General features: G+C 48.4%; 2 protein-coding genes across 5 annotated transcripts in view; both read right to left on the reverse strand.

Moving 5' to 3' along the window:
• Positions 1–982: 982 nt before the first annotated feature.
• The window catches only part of PLIN1 (perilipin 1), a 19,866-nt gene continuing 1,138 nt past the window's right edge, over positions 983–19,710 (reverse strand). The window contains exons 2-10 of one of the 3 annotated variants that reach the window (XM_006152809.2): positions 12,325–12,439; positions 11,613–11,680; positions 9,828–10,032; positions 7,971–8,053; positions 7,037–7,301; positions 6,599–6,771; positions 4,283–4,474; positions 3,637–3,882; positions 983–2,681 (exon numbers count right to left, since the gene is read on the reverse strand). In XM_006152809.2, the coding sequence (XP_006152871.1) occupies positions 2,337–2,681; positions 3,637–3,882; positions 4,283–4,474; positions 6,599–6,771; positions 7,037–7,301; positions 7,971–8,053; positions 9,828–10,032; positions 11,613–11,657 (1,554 nt within the window). In that variant the 5' untranslated portion in view covers positions 11,658–11,680; positions 12,325–12,439 and the 3' untranslated portion in view covers positions 983–2,336. The other 2 variants (XM_006152810.1, XM_006152811.1) reach the window with 2 other exon arrangements.
• PEX11A (peroxisomal biogenesis factor 11 alpha) overlaps positions 16,214–19,710 on the reverse strand; it is a 7,990-nt gene continuing 4,493 nt past the window's right edge. The window contains exon 3 of one of the 2 annotated variants that reach the window (XM_006152807.3): positions 16,214–17,733. In XM_006152807.3, coding sequence (XP_006152869.1) covers positions 17,162–17,733 — 572 coding nt within the window. In that variant the 3' untranslated portion in view covers positions 16,214–17,161. The remainder of the gene's footprint in view (positions 17,734–19,710) is intronic. The other variant, XM_006152808.3, reaches the window with a different exon arrangement.

The raw sequence follows: 19,710 nt of genomic DNA on the forward strand, positions 1-19,710 counted from the left end.
GACCACAGTTCGCGTCCCGGACCTGGTGGCTTAAAACTCACGCTGGGAGCATGTGCATGCATGCCCACGATCCCGAGAGGAGAACGGAGGAGAAGGGATTGTGGCGTGGCCATCCCTCCTGGGAGGTAATTTCTCGCTTTCTGTCTCTATGTCTGTCTGTCTGTCTGGCGAGCGCATGCGCCCTATAGCAAAAACCTCTCAAAAAAAAAAAAAGGCTGTAGAAATTGCTAGATATCTTCAGCTAGCTCTACAAGGGGACTTGAAGTTCATGGAAAATGGAGTTCAAGTACGAGTTTATTTTGGTGCCTAACAGTTTTGAAACCCACGTATATATTTTTTCATAACATATACAAAATATGGGCTGACAGGGGCATGGTGGTTAAGGGAGCTGGACTCCCACATGGCTGAGTGTGGTTTGAGTCCCTGACCTGGTGGCTTGCTTTCTAACTCTCTTTCTCTCTGTCCCTCTCTGGTCAAATTAAAATAAATAAAGTAACTCTTAAAAATACATAATACATATTCTCTATGAACTTTTTTCATTTATTTATTTATATTTGTAGAGGTTTTTGTCTTTAGGGCACATGCACTTACAGGAGAGAGAGACACAGTGAGAGGGAAAGTGAGAAATCACTCCCCCCCCGGGGGGATGCCCACACTGCAATCCCTTCTCTTCCGGGATTCTGGCCACAAGTGCACAAATGTCTGGCATGATTTTCAAGCCACCAGGTCTGGGACTCAAACCATGATTGACCATGTGGGAATCCAGCAATGTAACCAGTACACCATCTGCTGGCCCCTCTTTTTTCCTTTTTAATTGCTAGAGGGCATGTGTGCCCACTAGAGTGAGACAGAAAGAGAGGAAGAAATCATCCTCATTAGGGTGTGATCAAACCACAATCTCTTCTTCATTTTTCCATCCTCTTGGGATTTGGGGCACACATACACATGCACCCGGCATGTTTCTCAAGCCACTGGGGTCAGTATTCAAACCAGGGTGGGCATGTGGGGTCCAGCTCCCTTCACCACTAGGCTACAGGGCATTATCTTTCACTCAGCATGTCAGGGTTAGGAGTTACAAGAGTATCCACTAGATACAGCCACATGTGTACATGAGACATTTTTTAATAAGGACATTTATTACAGACCTGTTTGTAGTAGCAAACCACTGGAAACAGCCTAGAAGTCTATCAGTAGGAAACCAGTCAAGTACATTCATAGGATGAAGTACTTACTACATACATGGTCATTAAAAAGAACAGGTAGAATTTATGATACCAATACAAGATCTCTAAGACGTATTAAGTTAAAAAAAAAAAAAGCGAGTATAAATCCTACGGATTGTGCAAACAAAAGCGTGTTTGCACATGCAGAGCCCATAACTGGGATGATACACAAGAGACTGCTCTGATTGTTTCTGTGAAGCAGAACTGGGCAATTCAGGAAAGATGATGCACACCCTTTTGCAATATTTGAATTTTTAAAGAATATAAATGTATGTATTTTCTACATTTACTAAACACGAATGTTCCCCAAAATAGAACTTGGGATGAACTGTGTCTATGGAGTCCACATACAACATCTATATATTTAGAATGGTCTATAGTGGGTGAAGGGCCACCACTGCCACCCCCCAGCACCTGGGGATGCCAGTTTTCAAAGGATGCAGGTAGAAGGGGCTAATGATGCAAATGGAGTTGTGGCCCTGAGCGAGAAGTTGGAAGGCCTGATAGAGGACACACCCAGGACTCAGTAGCTGAAGGGTAGGGAATACTCTGAAAGTGAAGCTGGTATTTTAAATAAATGCACAACATCTTTTGCACTAACTGTGGTTCCCTTCAGAGTAGTCTGATGAGGGCCTAGATAATCAGAGGACCTCTGAGTTCAGTGCTTAAACATGTGGCAGAAGGGGTCCTGTTGGGTCCCTCATGGTGGTGTGAGAAATACCATTCAATCATTGATGGCAACTATTTGTCCACGGAGGACGGATCTGGATTTTGGAAACTGTCCGTGACATTTGGCCACAAGTTTGGTTAAAGAAGTGTGACAGTGAGTTGGGCAATTACTCTTTTAGTAAAAAAAAAATAAAAAAACAACCATACAATCAGAACAGGCTGCCGCTCGGGTGCCCCTTGAAAATGGGCTCACTGCTAAGCCCTAAAAGGATGTGCCTTGGCGGCATCGTCAGAAAGGCTTTGGGGTCACCGAGGGACCACTTGGAGGAAGTCAGCGCTCACCTAGACAGTGTGGGTTCTGCGTAATAAATTGTTAAGGAACGGCTGGCCAGCGGTGACTGGCGGGCGGGCGGGCGAGGCCGCCCGGGTGTGGCGGCGGCTCGCTCAGCTCTTCTTGCGCAGCTGGTTGTACTGTGCGCGGCCCAGGATGGGCTCCATGACGCTGGGACGGAAGAAGCTGTCGCTGACCCTGCGCTTCGGCTTCTCGCGGGGCACCGCCGGGAAGCCCGGACGCTGGGAAGGAGACATTTCCATCTTGTCTTCCAGACCCGGGCACGAGGGTGCACTGAGTCCTCGCGCGCTGCGCTGGCTGCCACGGGGTTGCCCTGGTCGTGGCGCTGTCTCTGGGCTGGTAGGCGGAGCCCCCGACCCCCGGCGCTCCACCTCGGGTGGAGGGTTGTCGATGTCCCGAAATTCGCTCTCGGGCTCCATCAGCGACAGCCTGGGGAGCTGAGGGCCCGGCAGCCGCGTTAGGGTTCCCTCTTTGGGTCCCAGTGCCCGCACCCCTGCCAGGGCCCTCGCCTTCACTTCCCCAAGAGTGGCTGGCTGGGTGTAGGACAGCTGGCTAGCAGGCTCCAGGGAGACCCCCCCGAGGTTCTGCCCACTCTGAGCATCTCCATGGTCCAGGCCTCTCGGGTAAGGCAAGCGGTGTCTCCCTAGGTTTTTGGACCCCTGGGTCCTCCCATAAGGGACTTGCAATTGGAGGTCATTGGCTTTCTTAATGCTTCTTTGGACCAGAGCTGTAGGCAAATGTGGCCCACACACGGACCTGGATAGGGTCTGGGTACCCCAGCCTGGTTTTGTTCTAGGCCCACGGGGAACAGGTTGGCTGCCGAGACTCCCTTGTTGGCAGAGAGTGACCGAGAAACCGGTGTCCAGCTCTCCTTCCCTGCACAGCTTGTCCCTCACCCCAGGAAGAGGTCAGGGCTGCCACAGGAATGCACTGGTGTCCTTGGCTTTCCTGTCTGTCACAAGCCATAGAATTAGGCTGGGGCGCCAGCTGCTGGTCCCTGAAACTCATGGCCACCCTCGGCATGCTCTGGAAGCTTCCCTCCAGCCTTTTCCCAACAAAGTGCATAGTTCTGCCAGAACCTTCAGTCAGGAGCTGGGGGTGAGGGCTGAGCCTTGGGTGACCCCAGTGACAGTGGAGACACCTACCAGCAGGTGGGAAGAAGGGTTGGGGAGAGGCCTCGTGCCAGGGCCATCCATGGGCCTCAATACTCATGGGGCTGGAGGGGCTCCAGTATGTCATGATTTTTTTTTGGGGGGGTGGGTACTGAGGATTGGAGGAGGGTCTCCAGAGGGCTAGGGGAAAAGAGAGGGCCTGTAACCACTTCAGTGAAATCGCCTTTGTCCTCTCCGGGTCCCCCGGGGAGAGGGAACGTTAGTCCAGGGTGGGACTCACCGGCACATAGTGCACCACTGTGTCCACCACGTTGTCAGTGACGCCCTTCAGAGCATCTGATAGGGACATGGCTCTCCCCTTGGTTGAGGAGGCAGGGCGGGGTGGCAAGAGGTGCAGCATCCTTCCCGCTGTGCCCAGCACAGTCGCCGGTGCCCAGGTCACAACTGAGACGGTGCTCCGGAGGGCCTTCTGCAGGGCGTGGGCCACACCACCCAGGAGACCTTGCACGCTGGGCGGGGCTGCGGCCTGGAGGCAGAGGCAGGGTCAGAGCCTTCTTCTGGGGCTTCCCTGACCTATCCATCCCTTCCCTTTCAGCCCCAGAACTGGAGGGGAAAGCACAGAGACACCAAACTGAAAAAGACTTGGCCTGGCTGTGCCTAGCTGAGCGACCTTGGGCAGCTTTCTCTGAACCTCGGTTTCTATATCTGTAAAATGAGGCCATGACCTGTGCACTGCCTATTTTACAGAGTGTTCAAAGGGTCAGCTGAGAGAATGACAAAGTACTCTGTGGCCCTGGTGTCTGGGATGCAGTGAAGAGTGCTACACCGCTGCACCATGACCCTGGGGCTGGGGCAGGGACCCTGTGCCTCTGCTTCCCACCCCCTTTGGGAGCTGTGAGGCCCTAAGGCTCCTGCCCTCCCCTCACCTCACGGAACGTGTTCTCTGTGGCCTCCATGTCTTCCTCCTCCTCTGTCTCCTCTCCCTCTGAGTCCGTGTGGTTGTCGTGGTCCTCCTCCTGTGCGGCAGCGAGGTTGTGGAGCCAGGGCACCCGCACTTCGCTCTGCCGCCGGGACACCACCTGCATGGCTGCTGATGCGCCCCACTGGGCCAGGCTGCTCTAAGGGAGGAAGGGCAGCAGGGTGCGGGTTAACAGCCTTTGCCTCCCCTGCCTCAGGGGAGCCCCCACTGCCAAAGCCCAGGGTTGGGGCCTGGCCCAGCAGACTTTGAGTGATAATTTACACCAAAGCGCACATGCTTATAGCGCCCAGGTCTATGAATTTTGACAAGTACACAGCAGTGTAGCCACCCCAGAGCAAGACAGAGAAGATAGAGGCTTTTTCCAATATCACTCCCTCACATATCCTGGGCCTCCAGGGTCCACGCTCCCTTGAGTGCTATATGCTCACCTGATTTCTATCACTGTGCCTTTGACTTATTTTTAAAATTTTTTTGCTTATTTATTTTTATTTCATGATAGAGAAACAGGTACCCCAAGAGGGTCCTTCTGCCACCATCCACCTACAGTCTCAGTTGGCATGTCCAGAGAGGTCCCAGGGTATAAACCTATGACATTCCCATTTGAGTTCAATGGTAGTACCACTGTCCCGTCACCTGGCCCCATCATTTTACTTAATTATTTTTAACTATTATTTTTTAAATTTACCAGAGAGTATGTGCACTCACCAGAGATAGGCAGAAAGAGACGGAAAGTGAGAAAGCACCACCCATGGGGACTGATCATCCATTCTCCTCCATCTCTCCCTCTGTTCTGAATTTTGGGCACACACATGTGCCAGGCATGTTTTACAAGTCGCCAGGTCCAGAACTCGACCTGAGTGGTCAACCATGTGGGGTCAAGCCACCTTAAACACCAGGCCATAGGCTGGCCCTATTTTGCTTATTTTAAAACATAATATCAAAGTATGACCATACGTATTTTCAATCGTGAATACTTTAGGTCAACATTATGGGGTGAGAGTCAAACACGTGTTTGCATATAGAAGGGCATAGTTCCTTCTTTTCCATTTCTGTGCAATATTCCATTGGTAAAATTACTACAATTTACCCATTGTATCATTGATGGATATTTGCATTGTTTCCCGTTCTTGGCCAAGGAGAAAGCTGACATGAACATTTTGGTCATGTATTGGAGGACACGTGCTCATTTTTGTTGGGTATATGCCAGGAGTGAACTGCTGGGTCATAAAGCATATGCAGCTTACCTTCAGAAGACAGACCTCACACATCTTCAGTGTAAAAAATTCAACTGAGCCAGAGAGCCCCATGGGAGGATCTGGTGGGCTGCTATCTCCTGAGGCACAGCTTAGCTCACTCCGAACCCCACAGAGCCTCATCATACAGCTTTTGGTGATGCCATTCTATTCTACTGAATGGTGGCACCTGAGGTTCTGCCCTGCTACAGATTGGGCCAGGAGTGTGAGTCCGTCTCAGACCTCAGTGGTTAGTGGTCCTACATACAAGGGACCAAGGGGAGCTACCATTCCTATATCCTCAGGAGCAACATTTGCTAGGATGCCGATGTTTTTAAATCACCACTCAATGACAACTGGCGTGGCTGACTTATTTGCTGACTTTTATGTGTTAGTGTTATTTCATTTTTGGCCTTACTAAAAAGGCCAAGCTTCTTACTAAAGTTCCCCAGTATAAAAAAACAAAACAAACCCAGCCTATCTCTGCTAAAATATGCATAGAGGTGGCAGGGGAAGCAGTGGACCTAGACAAAGCGGCTTTGCCTAGGGTGGAGTGGGAATGGAAATCAGAAGGGAATTGGAAACCTGGGGCAGTTGACAGCACATCTGATGAACCTGGTTCTGTGCTTCGCTTACTTAAGGATGACACTCACCCATGTGTGGATGGCAGAGTGAGGGAGTACTCAGAGGGAAGAAGGATGAGGATTGCGGAGGGACAGACACAGAGGGAGAATGAGGGAGATGAGTTGTGAGGGGTGGGTAAGACTGCCCTCAGCTCACGTCTGTCCTTTGTCTCCCCCTGTGGCCTGAGGACTACTCTACCTCACTTCAGGCCTCTTGTCCTTAGACCTCAAGCCTCAGCCCAGTATGGAAGAGAGAATGTTCCCAGGACAAGAGTAGGCATGACCAGTGGGATGGGAGGGACCAGGAGGCCTGCAGGCTCCGAGGAGGGGGTCAGGTAGGGTAGGAGCAGTATGCAGGGAGTGGTATGGGGATGGCATGGTTGGTCAGAGCTCTGGGCAGTCACTCACCAGGGGTGCCACACCGGGGATCCACATGGCCAGGGCGTGGCCCTGCCTCAGCACCCGGGCTGTGGTCTGCATGGCGTGCTGAGAGAGGGTGTTGGCCAGAGTCCCAACCCTGCTCACCAGGCTCGGCTTGGCCTTTGGAGGCTTCTGGGCCCGTTGGCGTCCAGGAGCAGGAGCTGTGTGGGGATTCGGGAAAGATGAGAGATGACAGAGGGGCTGGGAAGCATTGTCTTGTTCCACCATAAGCTTGCTGGTGATTTGTGCAAGTCGGTTTCCCCCTTTGCAGATAGAAAGAGTGGCTAAGTGGCTCAGGACCCATCTGCAAGACCCACTGGGCCTTCCCTGTTCCACAGTAGGGACTGGATGAGCCCTGCCTCCTTCAGCTGATTCCCGGGTTTCAGGCTGGTGGCCTATCTCCCCTGTGTTGTGAGTGATAAGTACCTGACTCTTCCTTGGCTGGAGGCAGGAGGAGCTCTACCACCTTCTCAATGCTGCCCAAGGCCAAGTCGGCCCCTCCAGAGGCCAGTCGGCCAGCTCGAGTGCTGGCGGCATATTCTGCAGTATCTCTGGCCACCCCCCAGGCGAGCTCACAGCCAGCCAGGGCGGCACCCAGGACCTTGTCCGAAGTGCTTGCAATGGGGACACTGATGCTGTTTCTGGCACTGCGAAGGCGGGTGGAGATGGTGCCCTTCAGCTCAGAGGCGATCTGGGGAAGTGGGAAAGGGGGGTCAGAAGTGTGGGCTCTGAGCCCAGCTCCCAGGAGGGCCTCATCTAAAGATCTAGGAACTGGCATTTACATTTGGACACGTGACTTAAGCTAGATTTTTTAAAGGGGAAGGACTCTAACTCTCCCTGTGCCAGCCACCTGCTCTGCTGGCCTCTTCATATGCCATCAGGGGTGGGGCCCTGCGAGATGGCCCCAAAGGCCTCCAGTTTGGTGGCACTTGTCTTGATACCTGTATACAGACATCTCCTCTTCCAAATTCCAGAAGTATTTCCTCTGACCTTCCCTAAAAAAGCTGCTCGCACTCCCACCTGCATTTACACTAACTTATAGATCTGGGTAATTTTCCTACAATTTCTGCATTGAAATAATTTCCTTTTTTCTCATCATTTGCCGGGAGCTCCTTTGTGACAAAGATGTTGCCGTTTGTCTGGACAAAGGGAGAGTGAGGAGCACAGGTCTCGGAGACAAACAGACCTTCTCTTGTGGTCTTCACTAATGGCTATGTGGCAGAGAAGAGTCATATCAAAATACAGACAGCTTCACCACATCATGTCATCAGCTCCTGCCCTCTCCTCCCTGAGAGGTCGTGACAACAGAAGTGGGAAAGCAAGGGACGGGAAAGAAGGGGAGGAGAGGGGAGGGGCTCACCTTCTCTGGAGGGTACTGGAGGGCTGGGATCTTTTCCTCCAAGTGGTCCAGGCCCCGACAGGCCAGCTCATTGGCAGCTATGACTAGAAGGAAAGGGCTGTGTTGGATGAGGCCTGTCCTGCTCTGTGAGCAGCTAGCCATGGCCTCTGCCAAGAAAGACACCTCAGAGACCTCCAAGGCCCAGCCAGGCTGCTTCCCAAGCATCTCTGACCTGAGCCTTTGCCATCTTTGGTCCCCATCCACTGTGACTCGAGATCAGGGCCAGTTTCTTCCATCTGTGCAGGAACTGTGCAGTCCACCCTCATCAGAGCCCAGCACCCCGCTTATGTAATGCGTGGCAGCAGGCAGGCCACAACCTGCCGGAGCCTCAGGTTCCCATTTGTGCAATGTGGGTTAACGCTTGGCAGGGCAGTTGTGATGAAGTGAGCGAAACGATGTGCTCACCCACACAGTGTCCTCCCACTCCCCACTGCTCTGAGTGAGCTTGCAGAACAGAGGAGTGAGGAGAGCCGGATAGCAGCAGGCCCCGGGGCTGGACTTTGGTGAGGCCAGAGGAGACAAACTCCCAGCCACAGCTGGTGCCAGCCCTACTCTGTCCTACTCTGGCCTTCATTTCTTTTTTTTTTTTTTTTTTATTTCCAGAGGGTACCTGCCAGACAGAGAAAGCACCCCCAATGGGATGTGGTCCTGCCACAATCCTTTTTCCTCCATTCCTCCTTCCCATCAGAATTTTGGGCACTTAAGTGCACACACCCACATGCCAGGCAGGAATTCAAACTGTGGTCAGCTATGTGGGAATCTGGCTCCCTTAACCTCCAGACCATGGGGCCAACACAATGTTCTCTTTTTTTAACCACTGAGTGTTCAGAGAGTCAACAGTATGAAGAGGGTCACATGGAAGAGAGGAGAGTGCCCCTTACAGAGTGGGCAAACACTTCAAGGGATTACCGCCCCAGGGCTGCTAGGGACACCAGTGGTGCAATCCTGGTCTTGGATATCATTGTTTTAAAGAGTGTGTGTGTGTATGTGTACATACATATGTGAATAAATAAATATATATATGCATATATACATTCTTTCATACATTATTTCTCCAGCTATCTTATCTTTCTTCTCCCAGTTCTCCAGCAGCAGAGGGTCCAGATGACTTGGCTGCCTTCTGACTGGGCACGAGGAGCCCAGGAGAGTAATTAGGGAGTCTGCAGGCAGGAAGGCTCGCCAATGTCCTGGCTCTTCTTTGCATGCCCTGTCCTGTTTGCTGGGTGGACTCCTCAGCTACCAGGAGAAGGATAGTGGAAGGTGCCAGACTTCTTAGCACTGCTGGGATTTCCGAGCCCCGTCCATATCATTAGGGTAGAACAATTCGACCCTGGCAGGTCTCAGAAGGCCTGAAAGGACAGTTGACTCCAGTCTCCAGGGCCCTGGCTGGCTGCTCTCTGCTGCCCCACCTGTCAGGAGCTGCTACCTTCGGCTGCTGTGTCCATAGGGCTCCCCTTTTCTTCAGTGCCCTCCAAACCTAACCTAGTGCCCACTGCCCCTGCTAGCTCTTGCCGCCATTACTGTGGCTGGATCTGGAGCTTGAGGTGTCTGGTCTGCTCCTGGTCCCACTCTCACCACCACCCACCTGCCCATCCTTTCCCCTGCAAGTTCTTTGCCCCATTGTCGTTATCCCAGGAAAATGCTCCTGGGTGGAGATGGGGCATCTATTGATGAAAAGGGATCTGCATCTATACCTTATCTGCATCTTTGTATCTACAGATAAGAAGACCAAGTGATGAGGTGCAGGCATATAGGCAGGCAATCAGACAGACTGCCAGGCAGACAGACAGGCAGCCACTGAGCACCATGAGGACTCACACTGGGTGGATAGTCTGCGGACCACCGGCTCCATGCCCCAGGCAGCCAAGCTGCCTGCGCTCTGCACGCCCTTCTCGTAGGCATTGCACACAGAGGCCACCAGGGGGTGGGCTTCCTTGGTGCTGGCATAGGTCTTCTGGACGCATTCGCAGGTACCACTCACCACCGGCAGCTGCAGGACCCGTTGCAGCACGTTCTCCTGCTCCTGGTGTGGAGGAAATGCATTCAGGTCATTTCACTGCCCTCTTCTCCCGCCTGGGACAGTAGTCCCAGAGTTATGAAGTCCCAAAGTCCAATGGTGAGGCTAGCCTGAGTCCAAGTGCCCTGGGAGGAAACATGGCCAAAGAGGCCTCGATGCCTGTCGTGGGAGCATGGAGGAGCCCACAGGGAAAATGAGAGGCAGCCTGCCATGCCCTCCTGGACCTGAACACTTCTGGCGAGTGCAGAGGTCATCTCTGTTCTGAACCAAGGCAACTCCCACCTGCTCCCAGCTGTCTCTCTAAACTTACTTGTACACAGCATGTTGACATCCAGAGTCACGGTCCACCTCGGATCGGTGACACAATCTGAATATCTGACATCCTGCTCCCTGCCTGCTCATCTGGTCCCACTGCCAAGAGAGCTCACCTCACATCTCACAACCCTTTCTGCCTATCAGGAAGCTATTCCCTCATCATCGTTTCCTCCGTAAGGTTCCAGGCATTCTCCCCTCACATCAGAAGCCACTACTTCCTTCCCTGGGCTATTTCCACTTTCATCACATCGTGCTGTGATTAGGTGTGTACTGCTCGCTCTTCCACAGACTGTCATCTCTGTGTCCCGGGGCCTAAGCCTGACACAGTATGTTGAAGAAATCACAGGCAGGGTGGCCCCTTGCAGAATGTCAGGTTAGATCTGCCCAGCAGCACAATCACAGAACCTGAAGCCTCTGGGGAAAGTTCCAGTGAGATCCCCCCCCTGGCTATACTTTATCTGGAAGACTTACTTTGGATGTTTCCCTGGTTGGGAGCTCTCCCTCTCCAGAGTGGCCTGTGGCCCTTGTTGGACAGCTTAACGAGTTGAAATTTACACCCACCCTGTCTGTCCCACCCTCTGCCCTCTGGAATGACACTGAGCAAATCTATTTCATCATCCATGGATTAGCTCTTCACATATTTGAAGTCAAATATGTCCTTTAGAGTCCTCTTCTTCATGTTAAACAGTTACCATTCTTAACTTAGTTTAAAAGTTCACACCATGGTCTAGTGACACCTCCATACCCCAGACAGTTATAATTTGATGTCTCTTTCTTTCTTTCCTTTTTTTTTTTTTTTAAGGCTTTTGCCATAGGTGGGGAGAGAGAGAGAGAAAGGGAGAAATCACCCCCTGGGAGGATGTGCATACTGCAATCCCTTCTCCTCCATTCCTTTCTTAGGATTTTGGGCATGCGTGCACACTCACTCAGCATAATTTTCAATCCACTGAGTTCAGGATGTGAATCACTGTCAGCCATGTGGGAATCCAGCACCTTAACCACCACACCACCTGCTGGCCCCAATGTTTACCTCTTAACAGGCAATTTCCCCTCTCCCCCAATCCTCCAACAGCTCAACTACTACTACAACTACTCGCTGGAGAAAGAAAGGGAAAGCGAGAAATCCCCAGACCCTCCAATAGCCCCACTACAAAAAGGTAGTGAATGGGGCAAGAATGAATAGGCAGGGTGGTCGATGAACTAAACTTATGGCTAAGACATATCTTGCTCTTGTTATCCATCCCTGTCTCAAATGAGCCCAAGGTACTTACAGGCAGGTCTCCATCCAGCAAAATTGGGCCCTTGTTGACTGCCATCCTCGTTCTTCAGACTCTTCAAGCTGCAAAGCAGAGGGTCCCAGACACATCAGAGACTTGTGATCCACAGTCAGTTCCCTACCTCTCACAGCCACCAATCGGGCCAAGACTGTCTGGGAGCTCAACTGCCTTGACAGAAGGCATTAGGTTGGAGGGTGAATATCACACACGAGGCCATCCCTTTTCAGAGTCCCACAGCCACAAGTAGGACTCTGCCTCCCTGCCAAGATTGGTATTTCTTATGAGAGTTTAGGGTATAAAATGAAAAATACTGGTAGCTGAAAGGGATAAAAGGTTTTAGGTGACGTATTTGGGCTTTTAAATGAGGATTCAAAAGACTAAAAGAGTAAGCCTCATGTTTAGTTGTTTTGTTTTTGTTTTTAATGAGGCTGGGCTTATGCCTCTATTTCTAAGCAGGCATATCTGCCTGCTCAGCATATGAGTAAGCAGTTACTCGCAAGGCCAGCTGTCTAAGCCATGTTCTATAAGAGAAGTGGCCCCAGTGACTCTATACTCTGGTCATCCTGTCAAATCTCTTTCTCAGTGGTTTCCCTGCAGGTCTCTTCATCCCCAGTAAGATTCCCAGGAGGCCCTCACCTTCCACTTCTTCCCTTCAATGCTCATAAACAAACCAGGTAGGCGGATGCCCCAGGACCCCCACACTCACTCCAGCTGGCCAAGTTGCTGCCTCAGTCTCAGGGTCCAGGCTGCAGAGTGTCTCCTCAAACACACAATTCCAGCCACTCCAGGGAGTCTTGGGCAATGCTAGTAACACCTCCCAGCTAGAGGAGGGCAGAGAGGAAGAGTGAGTGGGGTCAGCTGGTTGTCATGGTTATTTGACCTACAGTCCCCTGAGCATATCCTAACTTCTGCAAGGACATGTCGCCAACAAGAAGGGAGATCACAGCACTTAGAGATTTTGGGGAGCTACGACAGAGCCATGAATTCTCTAACATTTCAACTCTCTAACATGTCTGGCCCCTAATTCACACAAAAACTGCTTTCTAGAAAGAAGGTACTGGGGGGCAGGGCGGCAGGTGGCATAGTGGGGTTAAGGGCCCTGGACTCTCACATGGCCGACAGTGGTTCGAGTCTCGAACCTGGTGGCTTGCTTTCTTACTTTCCTTTCCTTTCTCTCCTCTCTGGTCAAATTAAATACATAAATATAGTTAAATAAAATAATTCCTTAAGGAAAAAAAGGTACTGTGATATGAGGGTACTTCAAAGAGTTCATGGACAGAATTAAGGTACAAGTTTATTTTCATGCAAGAAATATATATATAAATTAGGGCTAGGCAAAGCACGTGGTTAAGGAGGATGGATGCCACACAGTCAACTGCATGGTTCAAGTCCCAGACCCAACAACTTCAAAATACTGGGAGTGTGTGTGCATGCCCAAGATCCTGAGAGAATGAAGAAAGGATTGTGGCATGGACATCCCCCCAGGGGATGATTTCTCACTTTCCCATTCTCTCTCTCACACACATGCTCTATGGCAAATTTAAAAATAAGAATAAAAATAATCCATGTATATTTTCACAGCATGCATTTTCTATGAACTTTATAATTCTGTAATATTTGGCTCCTTTTCCACAGAGGGTACTGTGGGACAGTTTAATATATTTCTCAAGATTTAACAGGAACAGAATCCACCTGAAATATACTTGTCTTTGATTTATGAAGATAAATTGCCTCAATAAGGAGATGGATCTGAGGACTGAGAACTTGAACTTTGAGGGAGCAACTTCAACCTCTGTAAATTCCTAGAGTTAAGAAGCTTTGAGCTGGCAGGTGGTGTGGTGGTTAAAGGCGCTGGACTCCCAAACGGCAGACCGCAATTCAAGTCCTGGACATGGTGGCTTAATTTCTCACTTTTCTTCTCTCTCTTTCTTGCTCTGTCCCCCTCTGGCCAAATCAAAATAAGCAAATAAATAAATAAAGTTAAATAAAATAATTCCTGAAAATAAAAAACTTATTGAACTGGGGATCAGCAGTTGGCATAGTAGTTAATGCGCTAGATTCCTACATGGCTGATCACAGTTCAAGTTATGGAGCAGGTAGCTTGAAAATCACACCAAACATGTGTCCATACATGTCCAAAATCCCGAGAGGAGAATGCAGGAAAAGGGACTGAAGTGTGGCCATCTTTTCAGAGGATGTATTTCTAACTTTCCCTCTCACTGTGTCTCTGTCTCTCTAGTGAGTGCATGTGCTCTATGGCAAAAACCTAAAAAAAAAAATACAAAAACAAAACAAACATAAACAAGAATGTAATGGGGGAAAAAGAAAGTATCTAGAGAAGTGGACTCTGCCTTTACTTAAGGGTTCAGGATAAATTATCTGTGAGGCTGTGTCTGGACAGTAACCAGGGCACAGGGCAGTTTTCAGCCTTTGGAATCATGGCTTTGGGCCAGAGGGAGTAGAGGGCTCTGTGCCTGAAAGCTCTGCTGACAAAGTTAGTCCTGTGGCAGCCTAGGCTGGGAGTCCAGAATGTGGGTGAGAGGTGAGAAGTAGTAAAAGGGCCTCAGAGAGTCCCAAAGGAAGATGGAAAAGTCAGTTTTCCAGAGGCATCCCTGTCTGCATCCACTCCCCTCACCCTTCCACCAGCACATGAAAGCAAAGACCTTGGTCATCTTGTTTACAAGCAAACCCCTAAAACCAAGGATGGCACTCTAACAGCCATGGTTGAATAAACTCTCAGTCTGCAATGCCCAATTGTAAATGTGGACTGTGTATCTACTAGGAATTTCTTTGGTTTTTAGAATCCCTCACGAATGTGGCTTGGGAGTGGAGAGGAAGGTTAGAAAGGAGAAAGGGGGCTGCCAGGTAGTGTGGAGGTTAAGGTACTGGCTCCTACATAGCCAACTGCATGGGTTCGAGTCCCAGACCCAGTGGCTTGAGAATCACACTGGGTGTGCTTGTGCATGTGTCCAAAATCCTGAGAGGAGAATGGAGAAGGGATTGTGGTGTTGGCCATTCCCAGAGGGGGTGATTTCTCACTTTCCCTCTCTCTCTAGTGTGTGCTTGTGCCCTACAGCCAAAAAAAAAAAAACAGAGAGAGAAATGCAGAAAGGAGGCACCAGGGTACCATTAAGATTTACCCAAACTGGGACCAGTAAATGGCGTAATGGTTATGTCACGAGACTCCCATGTAGTCGATTATGGTTTGTATCCCAGGCCTGGCAACTTAAAACTCACAACGGGTGCATGTGCCTGCGTGCCCAAAATCCAGAAGGGATTGTGGTATGGTCATCTCCCCTATGGGGTGATTTCTTGTTTTCTATCTGGCATGCACATGCACCATACAGCAAAAATCTAAAATAAATAAGTAAATAAATATTTATACAAACTCTAGAAGAGTGGCATTTCCCCAAATTCCCCACCACCCACACACTCTAACTTGAGTAAGACAAAAGTACCAAGATGGCTACTACTGTAACATCACCATAATTTCGAGACAGACTTGAGGAAAAAGGTAGACAACCATTGCCAGACTGCTATAGACCACCCTCTCCAGGATAGTAATCTGGATGAGATCATTTAGACGTTCCTCTGAACCAAAGGTTTTCCATCTAAATATTCCTTCTTCATCCTCCTCAGCCTGAATTTTCCTGCCCAAAGCTCACTCTACCAACCATGCAGACTCTAATTAAGGACTAGCTACTTGATTACCTTTTAACTCTTCTCCATCCCCAGAACACATTCCAGACACCAGTCAGTTTTCTCTAGAAATTTATTGGACACTATTAATCAGTTATAGTACAGGATCCAAACAAGGTAAAAAGTTATTTAAATTTTTTATTTGCCCTCATCTTCCATTGTTCTTAAAATTCTCAAAATGTGTTTTCTCAAAGCCAGTATCTTGATAGAGCCAAGATCTGAGATCGATTCTCAATCATATTAATAGGAAATTTGCTGAGTGCATATTTTTTCTCATCCTCATTTAGATAAATGACATGGTTTCTGGTAGGACTGATAGTGGTCTCCTACCTGTTGACGTCTTATTTCCTCACCTCACCTCCTTTAAACTAAAGGATGTGTAATCACAAATAAGGATCTAGCACCCAAGAGGGGAAGTAGGAACATGAGTCAATATCACTGAGTCAGTATTCCTGCATTTTCTTCACTGGCCTCTCACTGCTCTTTCTCAACACCCCCTTCCATACTACAAATAAGAAGGCTGATTTCTCACAGAAAATTGTGATCCTCCTACTTCCACAGAGCATTCATGAAATTTTTGGGGGGAGAGATTTTTTGCTATAGGGCACATGCACTTGCTGGAGAGACAGGGAGACAGAAAGGAAGAAATCACCCCCACGGCGGGTAGCTACGCCGCAATCCTTTTTCCTCCATTCTCCTTTTGGGATTCCGGGCATGCACACACATGTCCAGCATGAGTTTTCAGCCACCAGGTCTGGGACTAAAACTGCAGTCAAGTATGTTAAGAGTCCAGTGTCATAACCATTATGGCATCTGCTGGTCCTGCATTCATGAAATTTTAACTGCATAAATTCTGATGAAAATTAATGTGAAGTTGCCTAAATTGATTTTTTTTTGTCTTTATATAATAGATATAGTTTAATTTTTGTAAAATTGAATATAAATCACTGACCAATGAAAGTTTCCAAATTTGGAGAGGGTAAGAGGCAGAAAGCACAGTATTATGCAAAGCCTCATATTTCCACTTGATCATGAAGACCGTGATTTATCAGCGAGAGAACACCAGATTGAGAGTCAGGAAATGAGGATCTGACCAGTTTGGTTTTCTTTTCAGCATCAGTTTTCCTTATTTGTCCCCAGCTATACACAGGCATACACAGCAACCCTCTGCCTAATCTTACCCTAGGCCCTTCTGTCTGCTTCTGATTTTTGCTTATTCACTACACTGCCTAAAGACCTCTCCCCATAGACACAATTTATACCCTGAAGGTGCCTGATCGATGCTTTTTTGATTGCCCCTCTAGACAGAACAAGGACATGAGTGTACGGGATGTTAAGTGTCAAGAGGCCATTAAGTCCAGTTCCCCTCCATCCTGGTACAGACAACTACTGTGTGTGTAACTGATTAGAGAAAATAGGGACCTCTACCAGAGCTGAGAGAGTTATGCATCAGACCTACTGTAGTCTTCTGAATGATCCATACTAATCCAAAGTTACTGTATATTAGTGTTCACATATTAGTTTGGTTGGGTCTCTTCCAATTTTTTTCCTTTCAATTTTTATTCATTCAGCAAACACCAAGCTCCTACTATGTGTCTAAGAGATGCTCAGTAAATGTTAGATGAAGGGAAAATATTCATGAATTCAGTAGTCAGTCCAGCACTCTAAAAATGTGTCAATCTTTATGCTCTCACTTTATCCATTCTTGGCCCCATCTCTGCTCACATGCTAAAAGCTCACAAGAACTTAAGCACAGTGTGATACTGCCTGTGACTATGCAAATGTCCATTTCATGCAGAAGGTATCTTTCAAAGTGGGTACTTAGTCCTCTGTGTACTAACACCCTAGCGAGTCTTCAGCTTCAACTGAGGATATGCCACAGTGATGATGCCTGCTATAGAAGACACGAGACCTCCAAGTCCGATGATGCCAGCATTGGACTTATAGATCCCCAGTCGGTCCAAGGGGTTCAGGATGTCACACAAGTTCTTCACTGTGTCTAGTAGCAGAGGAGGATGCCGCTTCAGAGATCGGAATAAGAGAAGGAGAAAAGACTGGAGCCATTCTGTTTCTTCATCAGCTACGCTGTACGCAAGAGAATTCTGGGATGATGATTTCTCCTTCTTTGTCCTGTCATGTGCAACCTGCTCCATCTGCAGGGAGATTTCATACAGATCCCGGATCAGGCTCAGCAGGAGAGAGTAGTAGTAGTGGCGGGCAGCCCACGTTCGCCATTTCTCTTTGTTGATGCCAGAGACAAGACCCACACTCCTCACCCACAGGATGGTGTCACAGATGAAATAAATCACACGGTTCAGGTTGGCTACTGTCAGGCATAAGCGGGGCACCAGGTCACTGGCATGAATGCTCTGCTCGGTTGCCTGTATAGCATGTATCACATTGCCTAGTCTGAACCCTGCAAGAAGAACCACAGGGGTTAAGGGTTATTTCAGCGGTATGTAATTGGAAGGCAGATCCCTGAATCAGAGTGGGGTCAGTACTGCTTTTTTTTAAACAACTAACAGTCATTTGAGGTTCACCTTTTGCTTAGGAGAGGAAAAGGACTTTAAAATATGTTAAGCACAGCGAAAATGATCTTGGAAGGCACAAAAGACAGTGACTTTAAATTTTATCTCCTTCATTCCAGGGAACACCTTAACACTGACTTGTAGCATACTCCAGGCACAGTCACACTTGTCAGCATGTAGACTTTTTACATTGAACATTACCAGTTATACTTCTTTAGAAGCAAGGCAGTATGACAAGAACTACAGATGCAGTATTCTCTGGGAGAGCCTGGAGCCTTATAGTTTACTTTCCAGGCAAAAGGTTGCTTTTAAAAAAAGCAAAACAAAAACAGAAACAAAACACTATCATTCTGCAAATTTTCTGGTCCAAACCCTCTCTGGCTACCTACTGTCAAGAAAACAAAGTTAATAGGACGTAGTGGGTAAGACAATAACACTGTCATGGGAGCCACCAGATAGAATAATATGTCAGGGGACTCCCACGTAGTTAACTGCAGTTCAAGTCCCAGACCCAGTGGCATAAAAACTCATGCTAGGCACGTGTATATGCATGCCCAAAAATCCTTAGAGGAGAATGGAGGAGAAGGAACTGTGGCATGGCCATCCCCCCTTGGGGATTATTTCTTACTTTCTGTCTCTCTGTCTCTCCAGTGAGTGCATGCACCCTATAGCAAAAATCTCTTTAAAAAGAAAATATCATGTGTGGCTCCTAGTTAAATTAGATCAGCCATTGCAATGGTATGTCCTTATGTGAGCATGCTAATTCAATTAATCAGGATGCAAAAATCAACAAATATGTATTGTGTGCCTACTGGGATATGTTATAGTCCTAAATCTCATGAAAGATACAAATTAAGTACTTTTCCTTAAAGAACTATACCTTTGATTCAGTAGGTGCTAAGAAGTAGCTACTTGAAGGAAACTTAAAATAATCTCAGAAGAATGTCTGATATTATTTTATCAAAAATAACAAGATTGGGACCAGCAGTTAGCGTAATGGCTATGTCGCTGGACTCCTATGTAGTCGACCGCGGTTCGAGTCCTGGACCCAGTGGCTTAAACTCAGGTTTGAATCTCGGCCTCAGTGGCTATAAAACACGGTAGGTGTGTGCGCGTGCACACCTCCATATGGAGAGGGGATTGCAGTGTGAGCGCGTCCCACTGGGGGATGCTTTCCCTCCCTCCCTGTCTATCTCTGGCCAGCACACCACCCTCCAGCAAAAACCTCTCCAAAAAAAGGGGGAAAAAAAATACACAAGATAGTATATGTATTGACTGTTCTCATATGTGAATTCTGGGTTCCAGTTCTGGCTCCTTCACTAACTGGCTGAATGCCCTTGGATAATCACCTCTGGACTTTATTCTCTAAAGGACCTCTGAGCTCCAACATTCTAAAGAATTGAAGATAGAATTTTTTTTTCTTTTTGCCATAGAGCACATGTGCTTGTGGGGGTGTGTGAGAAACCACACCATTCCCCCCCATTAGGGAGGGTGAACGTGCTACAATCCCCTCTCCATTCTCCTTTCAGGATTTTGGGCACATACACATGTACCCTGAATGTTTTAATAAAGTCTCTGAGTCCAGGATTTGAACCATGAAATCGCCCATGTGTGATACAGTGCCTTAACAATCAAGCTACCTGCTGGCCTGAGACAGAATTTCTAACCCTGGCCTTCAAAGGTATCTAGAAAAGTTCATCCCCACCCTTTTCACCTTTTCTGCTTGTCAATTTAAAAGTCTTCTCTTTGTCACAGTTTGACACCGATCCTCTAGAACTATGGTTTACTCTTAACAGTTCTCAGCCTTTGCTAAAGTTCTAGCTTCTTTTGCTAAAGGAAGCTACCTTTCAAGAACTCTCTCCTTC

The sequence above is a fragment of the Tupaia chinensis genome, unplaced genomic scaffold (genome assembly GCF_000334495.1).
Source record: "Tupaia chinensis unplaced genomic scaffold, TupChi_1.0 Scaffold000359_1, whole genome shotgun sequence".
Lineage (NCBI taxonomy): Eukaryota > Metazoa > Chordata > Mammalia > Scandentia > Tupaiidae > Tupaia > Tupaia belangeri.